This window comes from Vicia villosa, unplaced genomic scaffold (genome assembly GCF_029867415.1).
Source record: "Vicia villosa cultivar HV-30 ecotype Madison, WI unplaced genomic scaffold, Vvil1.0 ctg.003406F_1_1, whole genome shotgun sequence".
In the NCBI taxonomy this organism is placed as follows: domain Eukaryota; kingdom Viridiplantae; phylum Streptophyta; class Magnoliopsida; order Fabales; family Fabaceae; genus Vicia; species Vicia villosa.
The window spans coordinates 20,665-43,680 of record NW_026706198.1 but is presented as its reverse complement, the minus strand read 5'-3'; the positions used below and the strand labels follow the sequence as shown (position 1 = coordinate 43,680).

The 23,016-nt window shown below is 33.4% G+C and overlaps 1 protein-coding gene across 1 annotated transcript in view; it reads left to right on the top strand.

The window, feature by feature from the left end:
* Positions 1–18,807, top strand: part of LOC131640934 (wall-associated receptor kinase-like 1) — a 131,196-nt gene extending 112,389 nt beyond the window's left edge. Inside the window, exons 3-5 of the mRNA XM_058911288.1 lie at positions 16,152–16,735; positions 16,933–16,986; positions 17,618–18,807. Of these exons, the coding sequence (XP_058767271.1) occupies positions 16,152–16,735; positions 16,933–16,986; positions 17,618–18,807 (1,828 nt within the window). The remainder of the gene's footprint in view (positions 1–16,151; positions 16,736–16,932; positions 16,987–17,617) is intronic.
* Positions 18,808–23,016: the final 4,209 nt, after the last annotated feature.

Genomic DNA, 23,016 nt, shown 5'->3' with positions numbered 1-23,016 from the left:
TTTAAGAGAAATATCACAGTTGTGATTATAGCTTTTCAGAAGCATTGTAATACTCTTAGAATTTGTTTACATTAATTTGTAAAGGACTAGAGTTATCAGGTTGTTGATTAGTATACTCTAGCAAGTCGTAGAAGTTGTCTAAGCAGATTGTTCCTAGAGTGATCAGGTTGTGATCAGGATACTCTAGAAGACTTAGAGAGTCTCTAAGTGGAAAACCATTGTAAGCAAGTGTGATTAGTGGATTAAATTCTCAGGTGAGGTAAATCACTCCAAGGGGGTGGACTGGAGTAGTTTAGTTAACAACGAACCAGGATAAAAATCATTGTGCAAATTGTTTTATCTTACAAGTTTTAAAGCTACACTTATTCAAACCCCCCCTTTCTAAGTGTTTTTCTATCCTTCAATGAATACCACAAAAACATCCATGTAAAAGTACAAAGTAACTTAAGATTATCACTATACTTATCAAATTTTCTCTTCATCTCACAATTATTTCATCCTGAAAATATATCTTTATCCTCTTTAACTTTTCTTTATCACTTGAAAACACATTTATGCTATCATATCATATCTCAATCTTTTTTCCTCAAAATTTACCGAAATCTTTTTTTTAATGGATTAGCCTGAAGCTCGTTTGGCCTGGTCCAACCCATGAAAAACATAGGCCCGATGGACTGACCCGAAAATACAGGGTCGTGTTTTTTAAGGTATTTTGCGGCCTGGTCCGCACTTAATTGTTGGGCTTATGGACCGACCCGATGAGTCGAACCCATTTTAACTACTTTGCATATATTTGAGTTTTCTTTTTATAAAAAAATGATAATAGTTATTATTTTTTAAAAGTAAAAAAAAGAATACGTATACAATTTAAAATAGGGTTAAAATAGTTATTATTTTGTTTTTAGTCACTATAAAAAAAGATATGTTTTGGTCCCTACAAAATTATTATGCATGTTATTTTAGTTCCTACTATTAAACTAATGTGTGTTTTTGAATGATTATTTTGCAAACATATTTAGAACATTATAAAAAGTTCTCTGAAAAGAAACTCAAAATTTGATTTCTAAGTCGAGACTTTCATTACTTTTATTATTATCTTTTGAAATTTAAAAATTCATATTTAATTCTTCTCATTTTAAAAATTTCTAAAATTTGGTAAATAAATATTTTACAGTATTCTAAACATGCATGAAAAAAATTATTCAAAAATTTAAAAATTAAAGGGTAATTAAACAATTTTTAAATTTTAAAAAATAGCAAGGACTAAAACTGTATACATAAAAATTTTATAGGGACTAAAATATCTCATTTTTTTAATAAGGACTAAAAATTAAAATTTGAGATATTTATAAGGACCAAAAACATATTGAACACTTTAAAATATTATACAATGTACTGCTATTTTCATAGTATATGTCATTCTAGTAATAGTACCGTAATGGAAAACTAAAGCAATATGTATTGGCTCTAAGAGCACCCACATGATAAACAATATGTATTGGCTCTAAGAGCACCCACATAATATTATTTTTTTAAAAGAAAGAAACATATATTGATGGGAACCGAAGTTCACAGAGAAACACAAACAAACAAGTCCGAAAGGAGAAAAATTACACGCCAATTGCGATTACGACAAGTAAAAAAGAGGATTTTTACTAAACTCATAAAAACTACAATTGGGTTGGGTAATTTCCCCACAAAATACCATCTCCAAACCAAATTCTTCACATCCCAAACTATGTCGGAAACATTCCACGTATCGCTATTAAAAGTAATACCGTTTCGAACCAACCACACAGTCCAACAGACCGCCAACCACACTATGATTTGAGGGATAAGACTTTTGCTAATTTAAAAGTGGATTATAAATAGATATTACTCTATTGATATGATATGCGTATTTTTATGAGTTGACAAGTAATTTGAGTGTTGTGTAAATTGAGTTGCTGAGTAATAATACAATTTTACTATATGTTATTGATTGTTAATATAATTATTGAGTCCTAATTATCTTGTTGAGTTGTGTTTCAAAGAGAAACGTTTTAAGTATAACTTGAATTGTTCAGAGAGAACTATCACATTGGCATTGCATTGGCAAACTTATGGTTCTGAGAGAACCTTGTTTTGACGTGGTTCAAAGATATGCGAGTGTTATTGTTGCTGATTATGAGATCAAATAATAATTGTTGTTGATTTTTAAGTGTAAATGTTATTGTCATGTTCATACATTCAAGTATTTCAGAGATAGGAAGGACTTTTGTCCATTGAGATCCAGTGTTTAGAGGGAATCAATGATGGTATCATTGTTCATAGAGAACATGGTTTCAGAGAGAAAATGGAGACATGGATAATTCCGTAACACAACTCGGACATCCAAACTTTTGGTACCACATGCATTTTGGAGGAGGATTGTGTAACATCTCGCATTTGTATTGTAACTATTGTGGATTAAAATTGATGTGTAATTTGAATTATGTTTGTGTATCTCATCCTTGCTATTTAATACACCAATAAATTCTATAAAGTTATCCTCACCTCATTCTGTTTGTTTATGTCAGTCTTGTATGATGGTACATATACTCTGGTTGAGGAAGCAGTAGTTGCTGCCGTGTGGAAGGATTGATGAAGATGCCTACTTCATTTTATTATTTTCTTAGTAGTCCGTTCTCCGCTTTGATAGAGTAACATCGGGACGCGTTTATGTGATTTGATGTTTTATAAGAATTGTTGACTTATTTACTTATGTTGAGATTAAGTAAATTGTTTTAATGAAGTATGATATGTTTTAGTTGAGATAACATGATTTTGAATTTTCGTTGCTTTGTTATAAAAAAAAAATTTTGAAACATTTTTATGAGAGAGATATAACACTCTAATGTTGAAATTATCTGTTATTGGGATGATTTTATTTTAAAATGTACGCTGGGGTTTTAGGGTGTTACATAGTAGGCATAGCGAAGATGAATTTCCGAACCAATATAAATACAGCGTACAATCTTATTCCTTCTTTATATCTTTATTTTAATTTTGATTAGATTTTCATGATTAAGTTTATTATTTTCTTAGAATTGCATGTGGTTAGATTTATTGCGTTAATAGCGATTTTGTTCATAAGTGTAGGTTTGATTAGAATTAGACTTCAAATCATTCTTGTTGTTGATTAAACCTTGAGACAATAATTCTAGAATTCTTAATGTCTTAAAGTTATTCGTTTACACAACTCGTGTAAAACGATTGTTATACAATAAATTGTATTGATTTCTTTGGTTACGTGTTTCATCTATATATCGACAGACTATTATATATATTTCGTCCAAAAGCATATATTATATACATACATTTTTCTGCTGCGCAAATACGTTTAAGCTTTGATCTTTTTGAAATAAACAATATATTTATCAGTCAAATTTTTACGGAGGCCTATTCAACTCTCCCTTCTAGACTATTTTACTGTCATATTTTCGTCAGCAATAACAAATTTACACAACTCTCAATATAAGTCTTTCCCTCTTTCATAAATGTTAGGTAAATAAAATTTATTTATAGAATAAGATTGAGTAGGAGATAAGCATATCAAATCACATTTTTGTATTTTAACAGTGCTCACAAGGCTACTTTATATATGAGAAATATTTTAGCTAAAAAGAAAAGATTTTGAAAATTTTTTTATAGACCTCCCAACCTTCTAGGTGACCTCTGGTGAAAAACCCAAACTACCCCTGACCTCGGAAATGCATTTTCGAAATGCAAGAAAAAGGTGTTTTTCGGAAATGCATCTCCGAAAGCGCCTTTTTTTTTTGAAAAAATTGTCTTATTTTGGAAGTTCATTTCCGAAAAAAGACCATTTCGGAAATGAACTTCCGAAATACTGCGCGTTTCGCAGATTTAGCAAAACAGCCTCCTCCCCCAATTCATTTACCCTAAATAAACTTAATACTCAACCCCAAAGATATTTTTCTGCAAACCACTTCCAAGGCTACATTATATTCCACATTTAGTTGCTCTACTACATTCAAAAGCCCTCCAATCTATTCAATCGGTAAGCATTTTGATTTTAAGATCTTTGATTAAAATTTATATTAGGGTGTTTACAAATAGCAAAAAATGTATTAGGTTAAGTTTGTACTTGTCATACCCCAATTTTTGACCTAAGATACCACCTCATATCATAGCATATGCATCATTTGCATCTCTAACAAATTGCATAGCTTGTGTTTGTTACTTGTGACTCAGCAGGATTTAAACAAGAAATCACTCATCAGTACAAGCAACAATCAATTAGGGTTTTGTTCCCCCTTCATTTCAAATGAATCATCTTCATCAACAATCAACATTTGGACCTCAAAGATTCATTTCAACAAGCTCAAGGGTTCTGAATCAACCAGATTAGGGTTTTGACTGAAGATAGCATGCTCTTGACTTTTGCTCAGGATTTGACCTAATGACTTGGGACATGACCTCAAGACCCCAAGTACATCATTTTGACCTAATCCATTGGCTCAAGACATCTCCTACACAAGGATTGATCAACAGTGAAATTTCAAATCATCAGATTAGGGTTTTGAACTATCAAGGACCAAAAATCAGGGATCACATTTGGGAAACCCTAAAAATCCCCAGGAAGTCAATCAAAGGTTTCAATCATCTTCAAATGATCCCTATGACAATATCCAATGGAAATTACATCTCAATTCAAGATCCACAGTCATCAATTTCATCAGGTCGACAATTAGGGTTTTGACCTAATTCACCTGAACAACTGACTTTTTAATCAGGACATGGTGCCACAACTTAAACTATGACTCAAGGTCCTCCAATAGCTCAATGTGATCCATTCATACCATTCATTTGGTGAGGATAGCTTGATTCATTTGAAATCTCCAGAAACGCGATTCGTCTGAAAAAGTCAACTGTACAAGATCACCATTGACTTTTGGGGAATTTTGGTCAACCATGACTTTTGAAGTTTTAAATCATCAATATATGATATATGAAGTCATTTGATCAAGAAAAATCAAGAAAATCAATCAAGAATCAAAAAGTCAAAAGTTTGACTTTTATACTTAGAAAAATTTCGAAGTGTTTTTCAATGGTTTTTTCCAAACTTTGGAAGGGAATAACTCAAAATTTCACCTACAAACTGAAAAAAACTTCCAACATGAAAGTTGTAGATTTTGATCCAATAAACAAATTTGTCACATAAAATGATTTTCCAAAAGATCAACCATTTAAGAGATATGGAGCTTCAAAGTTGGTATCTTTTGAAAAATGCCATTAAAATCTCTCTTTTCTCAAAGTTCATGGATCTTTTTCACTCATTTCCTTAAAGGTCTTGAAGAAACTTTCAACTAGGGTTTTGAAGTGTGTAACATGAGCTTTCCAAAATGTCCAAGAGCATGAGAAAATATGGAGCATAGCTATGGCTTTGAATTATGCATTTAGTGATCATTCTCACTTGAAATTTCAAACCATTTTCACAAAGTTATGAACCATTTTGCCTAATGATGCAAGCAATGACATAAACCACCAATAATTGTGAGATATTTCTGGTTTGAGATCAGAATAGAAAGAGATAAGAAGCACTTGAGATTTTTAACCATGGTTAACATTTTTAACCTAATGCATTTAATGATAAGATTCCATTCTATCTCTTAAGTGCCAAATCACCAAAGGAAGAGCAACTTGCAAATCTCTGCATTCAGAAAGCTTGGCCTATAAATAGAGGTCCAAACTCCATTCAAAATCACACCAAAACCTCATAAATTATAGGTTTTCTCTTTCTTTCTTAGAATGCAAGTTTCTTAAGTTTCTAAGAGGTAGAAAACTCAACCTCCAAACCCTTGAAGTTATGGCCAAAGTGATGGTTCTAGAAACTCATAAACATCATATGGGATGTGTTTGAACCAGTCACACACCCCAAATCACCCCAAAACTCAGATTCACTCTTCAACCTCCATATGAACACATGATGAGCCTTATCATGCCAATTTTCATTCCAGTTCATTTCTGTCCAAATTAACACTTCCCACACCTCATATATATCACATATGAGCTATCCAAACACTCATCATCAACCTGAAACATCAGAATCATCAAGCTCGATTCACACTTAGGCTTAACTGCAGATCGGGTACCAACAACTGCTCTAGGTGTTTTCAATTCAATCCAAGCATCCAGACACCATCCATAATCATCATTGAAGCTATCCAGATTGTTACAAAGCATCTGTAACACCTCCAGATAAAAATTCAATTCTCAGTTTGGCCGTTTTTGAGGTAAGTACACTTGAACTTCAAACTCTATGAATCATGCATCATAAATGAAATATTGCTTTGCCATCTTGTTTCTGCACTATCACTGATTATTAACCCTCAATCAATTTCATAATTCATCAATCATACACGATTTCATGTTGAAATTCAGTTTTAGGGTTCTTCATGTTCATGCGAAAATTAACCATCTTAGAACAAAAATAAATGAAATTAAAGATCACCATCATGTTCCTTATGGAAAATCGAGTGAAATAGACCCTTTACTTGATCAAAACAATTCAGTTTCAAAGATTTTCAAAAATCAGTTGAAGGTGTGTTCTTGGCGCCATTTTTGATTCAGAAAATTCAAATCCTTGTTTTAAAATATAATCAGTTCAACGCGTGTTATTAACAAGCCACAAGCGTGGCGCAGTTGGTTCATGTTTTGGTTGGTGAGAGTGAGGGCGTGGGTTCAAACCCTGGCAGGACCAAACTCTATTTTTTTATCACTTTTTTTCTTCAATTTCTTCACAACTTTAACTAATTATTTAACCAATCAAAACTCATCATTTTTACTTCATTTTTTGTACACTCTTTATTTAATATATGTATTTTATGAAGATAAAAAAAAATCACAAAAAAATATTTATTTAATACATTTTTAATTAGGTTTAAAATGACATATTTTTAAGTGTTTTTAAATACTTTAAATATTGTTTTTCATTTGATTTTTCAAACTTAATCATTTGTAAATATTTTGTGATCAAACCCTAATCATTTAGGTGTTAATTAAGTATAATATTTGTGTTTATCTTAATTAATTTGACTTCTTACAAAATTTCAAACTGTTTAAAAATAAAAGAGACGCTTTTCAAAACAAATCATTTTCAAAACCATCTCTTTTTAGTTTTCTTTTCAAAAACTCTTGATTAAATTGATCAATTGATTTTCAAAACCTCCTGGGCATCCCTTATGGTATAAGCCCCATTCCTTTGTATAAATTTAGGTTTTTTTCATTGTATAAATATACCACGATCGAATTGATTTAAACCCTCGAATAACAAGATCAAACTTAGGGTTTTTCTTCAATCAATCTGGGCCTCTCGAATATTAGAGAGTGTAAGTCCCTTTCCTTTTTCTTTGTACAATTTTTCTTCAAACAAAAAACTTCTTTCAAAACAAAACTTTCAAACTGTTTTCAAACGACGAAACCTTGCGTCTGTTAATAAAACAATCAACCGTGTTTTATAAAATAAAACATGGGCCTCCACATAGGTATAAGTCCCATCCCTTTACATGAAATTAGGTATTTCATTTGTACATACACCTTTTTGTACATACCTCGATCAATTTGATTTTTAACCTTGAATAACAAATCAAAAATGAAGGTTTTCTTTAAATCTTCCCAAAAATACCATGGGCCTCCATGTAGGTATAAGTCCCAAGCCTCTTGTAAATATTTTGTTTGCATAGCTTTGAATAAACTCAAGCGGGCCTCTCCCCGAGTATAATTCCCGAGCCCCCGTGTATACAAATGGATCATGCTTATAGGTATATTTCCTTCATAAACTCCATTATATACACACACTTTGTCATATATATGTACTTGTTCATACTTGTTCATATTTGTTTGTACTTGTTCATATTTGTGATTGTGTTATATATACTTGTTCAACTTAGTACAACACTAGGTTCCCCATAGCCTCCTATTGGGCTTCGTGCAAAGAATCTCCTTAGTCTAGGTTAGGACATAGAGTATGGTTTCCCGGTGAAATCGCTCTAAGAGCTCAAACCAACTATACCATGCCTCCTCTTGGGCTTTGTACAAACGACTTGTCCCTCCCATAGCCTCCTCTTGGGCTTACAATGCAAGGACCCTAGATTGTCCCTCCCATAGCCTCCTCCTGGGCTTACAATGCAAGGACCCTCGGATAGCCTCCTCTTGGGCTTCGTACAAGGACCCACGGGCTTCTTATAAGCATCCCCAATATCCAAATCAAATACCCTAGGAGATTAGACATTTTTCATCTCTATGATAGGAGTATCTCTTCTATATCATCACAAACAATCAATCAATCAAACTTTTTTGCCACAAGGCTGGCTAATCAATCAAACCGTTTTGCCACCATACTGGCTGATTAATCAAAGTTTTTGTCACAAGGCTGACTTCATTGAAACTTTTGCCACAAGGCTGGCTGATTAATCAAAACTTTTTGTCACAAGGCTGACTTCATTGAAAGTTTTTGCCACAAGGCTGGTTAAACAAAAAAACATCTTCATCATTCTAAGCGTCATAAGTGGCACAACCCAGGGCTTATAATGAAAAGATTTCAAACAAAAATCAAACAGATGTATGTGATGATATAGATTAGATACATCGAACATTAAGATGACATTTGCCTCTTATCCTTTGCTTCCACTAGCATAAGTGGGAACTACGATTGCTCTGACTTTCTCAACATCCCTTTGAGAATACGTAGGCATAAGGTCGTATCCTTGGCGAGCAAAACTTCTCTCTCAAACCATTCAAACCTTAGCACCCGTAGACCCCGAGCTACAAATGCTCTGATTCCCTCTAAGGGATATGTATGCAGAGGATCGCGATGATCTTTGCGAGCATAATCAAACAAACACCTTAGGTCCCACCTATTTCACAAGAACCTCTCAATAACATGGAATGAAAAACATAGCAAAGAAACCTATAGAGTACTATAGATACGTTGGGTGCTAATACCTTCCCTTCGTACAACCAACCCTCTTACCCAAGATCTCTCCCCCACTTTTAAGGTTATTGCAGCTTTTTTCCTTTTCCTACTTTGGAAACAATAAAAAGTTTGGTCGGAACAAAAGAAAAATAATTTTTTGAGCACTCGAGCCCAAAGAAGGCATCAGGTGTCTCATCCCGAAAAAAGATACGATTTTTCCCCGCGACAGTACTGATATTTAGGATGTTTAGAATGTGTAAACATAGGTTTGAAGTTTGCCATGGAAGTTGCATAAAACTTCTGCGCAGGGGTGTTTCGGAAGTTCATTTCCGAAAACACCTCCATTCCCAGTTTCGGAAATGAACTTCCGAATTGTATCAGAAGTGAAATTTTTTTAGTTCTTTATGTTGTCTCGCATGTTAATCGATTTTAATTGTTTTCAGGAACATGTTAGACAACATAGCACGCATCAGACAGGGTAGAGAGACCCAGACTGCGTCGGCTAGACGCGAGCGGGCGGCGGCGCAGCGGGCGTCGACACAGGGACGGGGGCAAGGCCGGGGACGACATGTGTGAGTTCCCGTGGAGATGGACGAGGGTACCTCTACATCTGGATCGAGGAGTCGTCTGGCTCGGGTATCTTCTTCCCGCCAGCGAGAGGAGGAGGAGGAGGAGGAGGAGGTGGCAGTTCCATACCACGAGGCGGAGGAGGTACCGGATGTTGACCCTCCACTCGGGGAGGAGGATGAGCAGGAGGAGGGCTTCCCGGGACGGCCCAGTGACACTTCAGTGCTGCTTATCTACCACGATCACGTCGCTCGGTGTATCTGGGAGGGAGAGGTATTTTTTATAATTTTCCCGACTACATTATTAAACCGTTTATAATTTAGACGTTTATTCAATATTTTATTAACCGGTCTATTTAACTGGTCTATTTAACATACTTTTTTATTTGTTTTTTTGTAACAGGAGAGAGGGCCGTTGAAAATGGTGAACCACGCCCGGAAGATTTTCAGTATGTTTAAACCGACCGCTGAGTGGTTTAACGACTCGGTGAGAGCTTCAGGGCTTAGTGGGCTCTGCATGACGGGGTACACCACCATCAGCCACGGCATGCAGGGGGCTTTTGTGGAGCGGTGGCACAAGAAGACGTCTTCTTTCCACTTGCCGGTTGGGGAGATGACGATCACCTTGCATGATGTGCAATGTCTTCTCCACCTGCCGATCAGGGGGGCGCTGTTGACCCACTCTCTGATCTAGAGGGTCGAAGCCACTGAGTGAATGGCGCTCTATTTGGGTATGGAGCCCGAAGTTGCTGACTTTGAGTGCATCACGACATCTGGGCCTCATATCCGGTTCACCACACTGAGCTGCTATTTCGAGAACACCTAGTGGCAGCGGCTGAGGCCGAGGATGCGGGTGACGAGCTATTTACACATTATCACCGTGGCTGCGCTCTCCGGTGCTGGTACATGCATGTGGTAGGTGCTGCGATCTTTGTGGACAAGAGTGCGAGGTACGTCGACGTGACCTATCTCCGCTACTTCATGGACATGACCACCGTTCACCAGTGGAACTGGGGGGGCAGCTACTCTGGCATACCTATACCAGAAGCTGAATGAGGCCTCCAACTAGAGGACGAGGCAGTTGACCGGATCCTGCACACTACTCACGGTACGTTTCATTTTAATTGTTCCGTATTTATTTATATTTCGTATTTGTGTTTCGTATTTACTTATGTTTCGTATTTATTTATGTTTCAGAGCTGGATCATCTCTTACTTCTCCCGGATCCACGACTTTCACATTGATCCTCAGTACGTTGACGCCATGCCCAGGGCCGCCAGATACGTTCTCTAGAGGGGGAACAATGCGGTGGGACCATACTGTGGGTACCTGGACCGCACGATGCACGATGACGTCACCTGGAGGCCATTCAGCGACTACACTCAGGTTGTCCCTTTTGACAACATATCTTTATATTCTGACTGGTTGGCATGCGGGACCAGCATCATGGTCCGGTATCTCCCTGAGCGGTGCATGCGGCAATTCAGATTTGTGCAGATGATACCCAGGTCACCTTTTGAGGCTGCTCCCGACACAGTGACCAGAGTGCAGCTCACTGCCATATTTAAGGATTGGGAGCATCATGTGGTACTGGAGGAGTATCGTCGCATGCGGGTCACCCAGGACTGGCACAGTGTGGAGGGGTACGTCACATGGTTCTACCGGGTGTCCCATCCTCTGCTGACAACCGACGCTCCTGGCGCTCCTAGGCCAGCACACGAGGAGATCCTGGAGAACCAGCAGGCCGAGGATGACCACGTCATTGATCTCCTGCCGATCTGCCAGCGGATAGAGATGCTTGGGCGGGACGCGTTGGATCGGGGTGTCGCTCATCAGGGCGGTCCAGAGGCAGTCGCCGTGATGGAGATGATCGTCATTGATGCGGGTTGTGCAGCGGCATACAAGCGTCAGAGGAGGTCCCAGGGATAGAGGGTTAGGCATACCCAATAGTGGTCGGGTTTATTTTTTTTTTGGTTTTCGGATTGTATCTTTCGTACACTATTATTATTTGGATTTGGATCGGATCGGTTTGTATATATTACTATTCTTATCATATTAGTATATTAGTATTTTCTGTTTATATATCACTTATTTTATTTGCCGTATTCCTTTAATTAAAAATACAAATACGAGGCTGTTTCCAAAAACATAAAAAAAATACAGTTTCTGCATAATTCGGAAGTTCATTTCCGAAACCCCCCAAAATTAGAAAAAAGGTGTTTTCGGAAGTACATCTCTGAAAACACCCCCCATTTGGTGTTTTCGGAGATGCACTTCCGAAGTCTGAGAATTTTTTTAAAAAAAAAAAATACTTCAGAAGTTCATTTCCGAAGTAGGGGTAAATTAGGGTTTTCGCTGGGGGTGACCGGAGGTGGGTAAAGAAAAAACCAAGATTTTTGGGCTTGATCCGATATCTAACTAATTAGATTGTCGTTCTAATCGATTACACAGTCGTCATAGACAATTAAGTCTAACAAAAAGGAAAGATTTGTTAGACCTGTTCCCTACTAGATTATACAATTCCTTAATTGATTATTGATAATTTCCCACTTCATTATCAATTAGATATGAGCCATAATTTTGTATAATTCAAATTCTGGTTTTATAGTCGATTATATGGAAGAAGCTACTCATGAAAGAGTGAAGGCATGTGCCTCAATAATATTTCAACTTTTTCCATATTCGTATAACAAAATTCACCTTTGAATTAAAAACTAACATCATATAGATCATGTCCATAAAACTTAAAATTAATCAGAAATTATTTGATATGTCAACGAGATGCATAAAAACTAACGTCTTACAAAACTTTAACAAAACCGTTAATTTTGATTATTCTCTTTAACATATCAAATGATTTTTAATTGATGTTAAATTTTATGGACATGATCTATATGATATTAGTTTTCAATCCAACGATGGATTTTGTTATACGGATATGGTGTAAAGAGTTATCGGAGGTGTCATAATACTAAATTTGACACCTTGGTATCATATATATATATATATATATATATATATATATATATATATATATATATATATATATATATATATATATATATATATATATATATATATATATAAAATTAAAAATTAAAAATTAAAACAAAATTAGCAAATGTTGTTTTTCTGAAAAAAAAAAGAAGTTTCTTTATAATCCCTTACAAAATTTAGTGGTGAATTTATTCATCAATTTAATATTTGTTTCTCAAATATTTTCTTACCATTTAAAATTTATGTAGTGCATATATTATATTGCCCTCATATCATAAAATATTTAGCTCCGTCACTATGCAATAAGCAATGTATTGCCACAAGAATCAAATTCAACATGCTAAGGCTCGCACTCTTCCAATAATAAATTACCAGTCGGGATGGGAATTGGCTAAGCTTTATAAGGCCGAAGTCTGACCTATGATAAATTTACAAGGCCTGAGTCTAGTCTATGGCCTACTATAGACTCTTTTTTTCAATTTGACATGGAGTCTGACCTATCCTGAAAACCTATTTAAAAACCTCTTTCTCATTAAAATTTTTAATTAATTCGTATTACTTAAGAAGCCTTATAGGTCGGTCTATATATGAATATTTAGGCCAGTCTATTTAAGATTTTTTCTAATAAATATGCATATATAGACCAATCTATTTAACCTTTTTTCTAATATATATGCATATATAGACAAGTCTATTTAGACTATTTTTAATATATATGAAAATATAGGTCGGCCTATAAGGCTTCATAGACTATTTTAATAGCCTAAATCTGGCCTATGTAATTAAATAGGCTTTTAAAAAAGCCTAAGGATAGGTTATAGACTCTGTAGGCCGGCCTGGCCTATTCCCTCTCTATATAGTAGAGCAAACTACATATATTTTTAAAGATGTAAGTTGATGGCTAGAAGGAACATATACAATTAAAATTAAATCACATAAAATGAATTTATAGGTCCACCGATGTAGTTCCATGGCTAGAAGAAAAAGAACCAGTGATCTGGTGGAAGATGCCATAGTCATTATTGAAGGTTTCACATGTTTCATAGCCTGCCACGCTGCCAGGGCCGGCCCTGTGCATGTGCAGGAAGTGCTACAGCACAGGGCCCCAGATTTTAGGGGCCCCAAAATTTTAAAAGGTCCATTTTTTTTCCATAAATATTAATTGAAATAAATAAAATGTTATGATAAAAATTCAATAAATCAAAAAATGATATAATAAAAACTCAATACATACAAAAATTGAGATAGATCAAAATTCAAAATAATTTTAATTAAATATAACATTGATTAATTCATAAATATAATTTTTATGTGTCTTTTTTAATTATTATAATTGTATATATATTTTAAATTTAGGTCCATTTTCAAAATTAGATCGGGGCCTCTGCGTTGATTGGGCCGGCCCTGCACACTGCATTGTTACACTTAAAACCAAATATGAAATCAATCAAACAGGAAAATTGAAACAAAGGCATATTGATAACAAAACCATATGCCAAAAGGTCAGAGTATGGATCACCTAGCTCAATAATGTTAGATCCATATGAATCAAGCATTATCAGTGCATCTTTATCAGGTGTACTATCATCATATAGCAGCCTACCAACTATCAGATTATGTTACTAACAGAATCTCACCTACTAGAACTTTCTATAGTGATTAACACTTAAATAAGATGCTTAGGCAGTTCATTAAAATCAATAAATTTCAATAAAACTAATTAATGATGGATTTAAATAAGATACTTAGGTAGTTCATGCGCCTCGGATGTTGTATTGTCTATGATAACAGGACGATTTTTAAAATAAGATATTAAGAAAGAAAAAAAAAGCAATTTTATTATTTATATATTAAATTGAAAAGAAAAATCAATGTACTTTCTTTAATATAATTTACCAAAATTATTTATTCTTAACAAATTTGCAAGAATATTTAAGGTTTGGAGAACCCTTTGTTCTCTCTTTTCATTTATAATATCTCTTGCTTACTAAAAAAAAATATTATCGGACTTTCAATTTTTGTTCATAGTAGTCTTTATTTTGTTGATATATTTTCATACCATTCTTTGATATTGTAGCATATTTTTCTTATAATTATAACGTAATGTTTATTTAAGTGGAGTTTTTTTTCTCTAAATAATTTAATATTATATCTATTAATTAAAATAGTATATGACATTTTTTTCCCTAACTAAATTTATTTATGTACTAAAATTTTCTTTTAAAAAAACAATTAAAAATTATATCTTTAAATCATAGGATTTTCAAGATAGGTTACTGCTGAAGAGAGAAATCAGAGTATTTAAAAGAGATAAAATTAGATTTTATTTATCTTATAAATTTAATGTTTTAATGTATTATTAATAATATAAAAATAATATATTGTTTATATGAAAATGTCATAAATTAATTGCAATATTCTAATTTTAAATGAAATAAAAGTGAGTTAAAATCATAGCATATAAGAATAATTTAATTTATTAGAATTTTTTATGTTTAAATTCTATTTAATTTTTTAAAAAATAACTTATTTTTACAAATTTTTGTTTTAAATATAAAAAACTACAACTTTATAAAATGGGAAGATGAACTCAAGTGGATGATTAACAGAAAGAAATGCAAGGGGGCTAAAGTAGAAACATTACGTTGTGCTTTCATGAGACGGTTTACGCCTGTTTAAGATATAGAAACATCCATTGTTTTGGCCAACCTTTGAAGAGTGAAGCTATTGAGATGACTTTATATAGGTGTTGGAAGAAATTGAAACTCATCTGTTAGTTTATTTGTGAACTTGGATGGCTGGATCTGTTGATCGTCTTATTTGTATTGTTTTTTTGGCTTGAATAAATTATATGATATATATACTTACCAGGAATAGTGTTTCTGAATAACAACCAAGCACTCTTTCAAAGCCTCTGTTATTTTTGTTACATAATGTACTCAATTTCTGAAAATAACGCATTGTCGCTTTTATTACAACTAAAATTAAAATGACTCCCTCTTTTAGATTCTTTATAAATTTTGTTAACTAATTAAACATATTTATATTTTATTTTTTAATATTTATTTTTTTAATATTTATTTTTAAATAAAAATATGAACTCCCGAAGAATTTAAAATTTTATATAACTTTTATTCTTTAATATCTTTTATAAAATTTACAGATATTTGAATTTAATGTAAGGAATGCAAAGCCGAAGATATTTTTTAATCTTCTTTTAGATACTAAACAATTTAAGAAAGTGATTATTAGTTGCTCACTTCTAGCACTGTACCAACCAAATTTGTTAGTAGGGCAATGGAATAATAACTCAAACCACAAGTGATAAAAAGAAAATAAAACTTTGATTTTCTCAATAACTAGTTAATAAAATATAAGCAACTCTTTTTACAAGATATTAGAAATTTAAAAAAGAGATGAAATTTACTAGTTAAAGAGGGACTTATCCGATTAAAACTGCACAATTGTGATTTAAAAATATATTTTGAAAACTATAAAAAAGAATTAAATTTGTTTTTTTTTACCGTGCAATCAAGATTCAACCCTTTATAACGTCATAAGAGTGTGAATGCGATTTTTGCTTAAACTTAAAAATAAAAGTCTTGCGAGTCGGATAAAAACAAAATTAGTAGCACCAGTAGTAAAACCGTTACTCTTACAGACAGCCCTTTCCTATATTCACAGGCTGAGAATACGTTTCTAGCTGTGGGATGTAACAGTCTTGCTTTTCTTCAGTCAAACGGGACCACCGTTGGTGGTTGTGTATCAATTTGTGACGACAACAAAAACAACAGTAACAATTTCAATATAGATAGCAACGGTTGTAATGGAAGGTATTGTTGTACGACCTCATTGCCTTCACATCTTTCAGAGTTTAACGCAACAATAAGAGGTTTAAGCGAACACAGTAGTCAAGGGTGTGGTTATGCTTTGATTGCAAGGAGTTATTTTATGGGTGATTATGAGACTGAGAAAGAGTTGAAGAATAAGGAATATGCTCCTGCAATGCTTGAGTGGGAGATTTTGAATTATATGTTAACTAATTCCACATTTCAACTACCTCCAAATTGTTATGACTCCAACGTTACTTCTTTAAGTAACAGAAACACTGGTAAGCAATGTCGATGCTCGTCCTGGCAGCAAGACGATGACTTTGACTCTCCCTTCCTTGATGGAGACTACTATGGCAATCCATACATTGCTGGAGGCTGTAAAGGTTTTTCAATATCTTCCTTTTTATATATTACAATACCATTATCTTTTATTGCTCTAAGAAATCAATAACAAATTGTTTTGGTATAAATTCTATCTGCTTCCATGCCCCATTTCTAATTCAATTTCACTTCACCATGAAATATATACGAGTTTTAAACTACTCCATCTAACTTGGTTCTTTTGTTTTAGAATTTCCAGGTCCAGAGTACTACTTTCATAAGAATAATCAATGGAAGAAGTGGGTTATTGTAGGTATGTACAAATTTCACAAATGAATAATAATAATTTTATTGCATTTCATCGAACTTGGTTGATTCAAAGCTATAGTTTGGTGAATTAACATTTAATTGGTACTTATACAACTATAACATCCCATTAATAGAATCAATTATTTGAATTATACTAAATCGATCATAATGTTCTATTCAAGATCTGGTCTCTGTTTAATTTTGAGTTAAATATGTTTTTGGTCCCTCTAAATATAGCGGTTTTCAACTTTAGTCCCTTTAAATATTTTCTTCAAAGAATGGTCCTCTTAAAAATTTTATTTTAACTTTTCGTCCCTCGTGGCAAAATCGTAGCTAAAACGGTATCTAATTTCGTCGCTAAATAAAAAACCGTTGCTAAAACCGCCGCTAAAATAGTCGCTAATTTAAAATAACCGTCGCTAAATTGCAAGAGGACCAAAATTTTAAATTAAAATTTTTAGGAGGACCATTCTTTGAAAAACATGTTTAGAGGGACTAAAGTTGAAAACCGCTATATTTAGAGGGACAAAAACTTATTTAACCCTTTAATTTTTTAATTTTGAGATCTGTCTTAATAGATTCTCTTAATATTTGTTTTAGAGTTGGCTTTAATACACTCACATGATTATATGCAGGAATTTCATCAAGTCTCGGATCCTTGGGTTTCCTCATCGGTCTACTGTTTTTGTACAAAGTTTTGAAACGAAGAATGATAAAGAAACGCAAGGAAAAATTCTTCAAAAGAAATGGTGGTTTGTTGTTGCAAAAAAGAATGTCTTCGGGAGAAGTCAATGTTGACAGAACTACTCTCTTCACATTAAAGAATTTAAAGAAAGCCACTGACAATTTCAATAAGGATAGAGTTCTTGGAAAGGGAGGGCAAGGCACCGTTTACAAAGGCATGTTGGTGGATGGTAAAATTGTTGCAGTGAAAAAGTTTAAGGTTGAAGGAAATGTTGAAGAGTTCATTAATGAGTTTGTTATTCTTTCACAAATCAACAATAGAAATATTGTCAAACTATTAGGATGTTGTTTGGAGACAGAAATTCCGTTGCTTGTTTATGAATTCATTCCCAATGGTAACCTTTTTGAGTATCTGCATGACCAAAATGAGGACATTCCAATGACATGGGACGTGCGTTTGAGAATTGCTAGTGAAGTTGCTGGAGCTTTATTTTATTTGCACTCGGTTGCATCTCAACCAATTTATCATAGAGACGTCAAATCAACAAATATACTATTGGATGAAAAGTATAGGGCAAAATTAGCTGATTTTGGTGCATCAAGAATAATTTCAATTGAAGCAACTCACCTTACCACAATGGTTCAAGGTACTTTTGGATACTTAGATCCTGAATATTTTCACACTAGTCAATTTACTGAGAAAAGTGATGTGTACAGCTTTGGAGTAGTTCTTGCTGAACTTTTAACAGGTAAGAAGCCAATATCCTCTACAGAAAAATCTAAGGAATCACAAAGTTTAGCTTCCTATTTTGTTCAGTGTATGAAGGAGAATATGTTGTTTGACGTAATTGACAAAAGGATCACAGAAGGAGGGGAGAAAGAACATATCATTGTAGTTGCAAATCTTGCATTTAGATGCTTAGAAATGAGTGGAAGAAAACGACCAACGATGAAAGAAGTAACATTGGAATTAGAAGGGATCATGGGATTGAATAAGAAGCTTAATGCACAGCAAAATCACGAGGAAATTGAGCAGTACCAACATTACGATGGGTTTTCTACATCAAATTCATTACCAATTGACAGCAGCCAAACACACTCCACGGACTCGGAGGTTAAGCATATTCTTGCATTAGAATAGTTGATTTTGAATATTGCTTTTCATTGTCATTGAGTATTGTATTATTTTAATATAGACAAAAGTTGGCTTAAGATAATGAATTGTATTGGATGTATTTATTAAGGATACTCTAGAGTGCTCCAACATATTATCCTGTAAGGCCTTAAAGGTGTTGTCAAGTTGTGTGCCCGGTTCAAAGTATTGATGAGTTTATTTGACTGTTTTCTCTTTTATTAGTGGCCCTTAAGCTTTTGACCAACTTGACAATTTTTTTACATTTATCTTTTCTCATAACTTCTCTCAACCTGACCCCTTGACAAGCGTATCATTGTAATATGGCATTATGGCCACCAACTTATCTTTTATAGCTTATCTTTTAGGTAATTGACTAAATACATCTTTCATTATCCAATAAAAACTATAGTTTTTGACAAATGGCAACTATATATAACCCTTTTATAATGGTTTCCCTCTATCTTTTCTTTTTCAAAAAATTTCAATTTTTTTTCCTGATAATCACTTCTCACTCTATTTCTTGTCTACACTCTATCTCTTTCGGTTACTCCATCAAACCCTAGCACCATTGTATTCATATCATGGACAACTCGCCACTTTCTTCCTTCTACCAGACACAACTTTGTTCCTCTACAACCGTCTTCATCCGCGTACTTATATCCATAGGCAACTCGTCACTTTCCTCCCTCTACCAGACACAACTTTCTTTCCTCAACCGGACACAACTTTGTTCCTCTACAACCGTCTTTATCTTCTTCAGACGCACGGTATTGTTGGCAAGTTTCTTCCTTTTTTGTGTTTTGATTCGTTATTGTTTGCAACTTGAATGAGTTTGTTTTTGTTTGTAGTTGATGTCATTTTCTTATCATAATAAAATTTCGCTTTCAATCTTGCTTACAAAGTGTTCGATGAAATGCCTTCGCCAATTTCTGATTCTTTCTCTTCTGTTTTCTATGGTTTTTTGCTATAGCATTGTTGTTGTGTTGACATGAGAAATTTGTTCAGGTTGAAAAAATTATATCATTGAGGTCTCGATTCGAGATCGTCAGGGTGGTCCAAACAACACTTTCAACCAGTCTTGTAAATCCTCAATGTTGTGTTGAAAACTCAAAAATCCATGGCATCATTACAAAAATGGTGAACGAACCCGATGTTACAAGTAACATATACCTCAATGCTTACCTTTACAAAATTTGAATATCATCGAAGATTTATTATAAACAATGTATTTTAATATTATGTGTACACAATGTAATACAATAAAAATCTTATTCACCTCAATTTTTTATTTGAAGCGAGTGATATGTTAAGCATTTTTTTGAGGATTTTAAGCGGCCTTAAAGAAATATTTCCCGTCCATTTAATGATTATCAATGCTCAAGACTCTGTCATTAGTGATCCGCGTGAAACTTAAGAGCCTTCCATTATTTACAACCTAAATGAAACATGAACCACTTTAAACCTAAAGACGCTTGGAAACTTCTCTATATTGGTTTGCAAGAGCAGAAAATTATCTAGGTTCAAGGTTGGTTTTCTTAAATATTTATTTGAGCCATAAATCATTTATTTATCTAACCCTTTTTTGTTTATAACATAAACAAATGGAAGAAAAATCCATAGAGAATATTATGCACCCAACATTTGATCTACCCTAAAATTAGATGATTCGAAGATCCAGAGCATTTTATCTTTACTAGCAAATTAATTTTTACTTTAATATTGGGTGTAAACAATGTAATATTCTGGGTAAACAATGTAATTTGTTATTAAATTAATTTATTGATATTCTATCTAAATAATGTAATGAGTTTAAAAAAAACACTATTTATCTTACCCTTTAGTTTTATTGATAAATCGAGAGGTATGATGTGTTAGTTTTGAAAATAACAAAAATAAAGATGCAAGGGATCAAACCCATGTGCACATAAATTTACCCCTCGGTTATTAAAAATCCGAGTGGAAAAGTTGTAGCTTTTCATGATGCTCTTCGTTACCATGCTTCTGTAGATGAGGTTAAAAACATTTCACATATGAGGTTAAATGTACTTTTTGTAGTAGTATGGATTGGCTGCAATTAGAAAAACAACATGGTTTGTTCAAGTTGTTTCTCTGGAGAAGGGGACATGTGGGAACATATTTCTTAGCACGTGTGCAACATCTGTCCATTGTCTGCATGATAAGGTTTTGTTGTGTGTGCACGTTTTTCAATTGGTTGGAGCATGTTTTCTGCTATTGTGTGCAACAAGGATTGTTGTTATCGTTTAGCAATCTAATTTATTTGATTATTTAATTAGGTTAAAATTAAATCATAAAGATTTAAATTTGAATTCAAATCAAATAAAATATTTTTAGAGGAGTTGTTTTGGATAAACAAATCCTAAGTGAATCTCCATAATATCTGGATGTGATTACAACCTATATCTAATGAGAAAATCCCAGCTATTGCTTCACTCATAAGGCATAGTAGTTGGTTTATTTAGTGTAGTTATGATTCAACATTCATCTTTTTGTTTATTAATGTTAATCACTTAGGATTAGTGATTGAGATAAATTGAGATGGGGTTCTCATATTTAGGGGGAGTCCTAAATAAAAAGGCACTATGGTAGTATTAAAAAGAGGGGCATTGAACAAAGAGTTTGTTCATCTAAGATACTTTGCACTAATTCTATAGAAGAGTTTATTTCCTTTCTTGGTTTGGATGCCCTCCAGATGTAGGTTTGATTTTTAATAAACTAGGTTACCAATTTTATGTGTTCTTTACTGTTTTATTTTGAATTATTCTCGTTGTCATAGTGTGTAGAATCTGGTTGGATAAGTTATCCAATACATATGGTTCAACATCTGTCCCTTGAGGAATAGAATTTCATAATTTGTGTAAATCTAAAGTGTATATTGTTAAATATGCATTAATGTTTAATTGTACTAATGCTTGTGATCCAAAGATGCTCGTTGACGGTGTATATCAACGATCATGATCAAATAAAGTATTTGTTGAGGATGGTATCAAAATGTATGATCTGTGATGATCTACTATCATCTTTGTAGGTTTATAAGTTAAATTTGTAATTTATTTATCTATCTCATGTTTAACCAAATCTCATGAAATGAGGAGTTTTTATCAAAGTAATTTAATGCCTGAGGTAGTACACTTTTACGTTACATAAATCAGAAACTCTAATTAAATCCTCTAAATAATTTCTTTATTACTTGCTCATCAATTTAAAATTATTTTCACGAACAAAATGTATGAGCTTTTAGATTTTGTGAAAAAAGAGGTACCAAAAGTATGAAAAGGGGTACAAAAAGCATACTACTAAGGTTAAAATTCAACCCAAGAACCAAAAATCACTAAGGAAGCTGAAATGCAAGAAGCTAATTGATTAGGTAACACACGCGCTTAAATTTTTAGAGAAAATCATATTTAATCTTCGCCTTCAAGAAAATCGTATTAGCCCAATGATAATAAACGTGTGAGATCTTCAAAATCCTCATGATCTAATTGATTAAGGAACAAACCTAATAGATTGGATAGCCTAATTTTGGTAATATTTGGTGCTCATATTTTATGGACCAAATCTTCAATCATTTTGTGAGGTTTTTGCATGCTTAAACAGTCAGAATGAGCGCTATAAATAAGTAACTTTCTTCCCTTCTTATTTCTCATAATTTTCTCTCTTCTTATATTTTTCTTCGTGTTAGTACTCTTATGTGCCATAAATATCATTATTTATGGCTCACACAAGGAGCTTTCAATCTAGAAAATCTTCCCCAAGAATATTGTTCCTGAAAGGTTCAACTTCAAGAAATAAAGAAAGGTTTGATATGTACAACCAAAAGGTACTATGACCTGTTGCTATGGAGGGAAAATTTATGAACAACTTCAAGTTAATGTTCACATTTTTCAAGGCATGCTAAGGGAATTCTTTACTAACTCTCTTGATCAAATGTTCCCTAATCTGCTAAGAGAACTATACTAAAATCTACAATATGAAAAACTATCCCTAAAGTCTATTGTAATAGGAAAGAAGATTGAAATCCATAGAGATCACTTCAACATAATGTTTGTCTCATACCCCAACTTTTGACCCTAAGATCTCACTTCATTTACATTGAATCTAAAATAATTTGATCATCATCATCATCATTCATCACATCTAAAGATCCTCATGCATCATCATTAACCTCAAGATAAAAGAGATGTGTGTTTGCTTGTT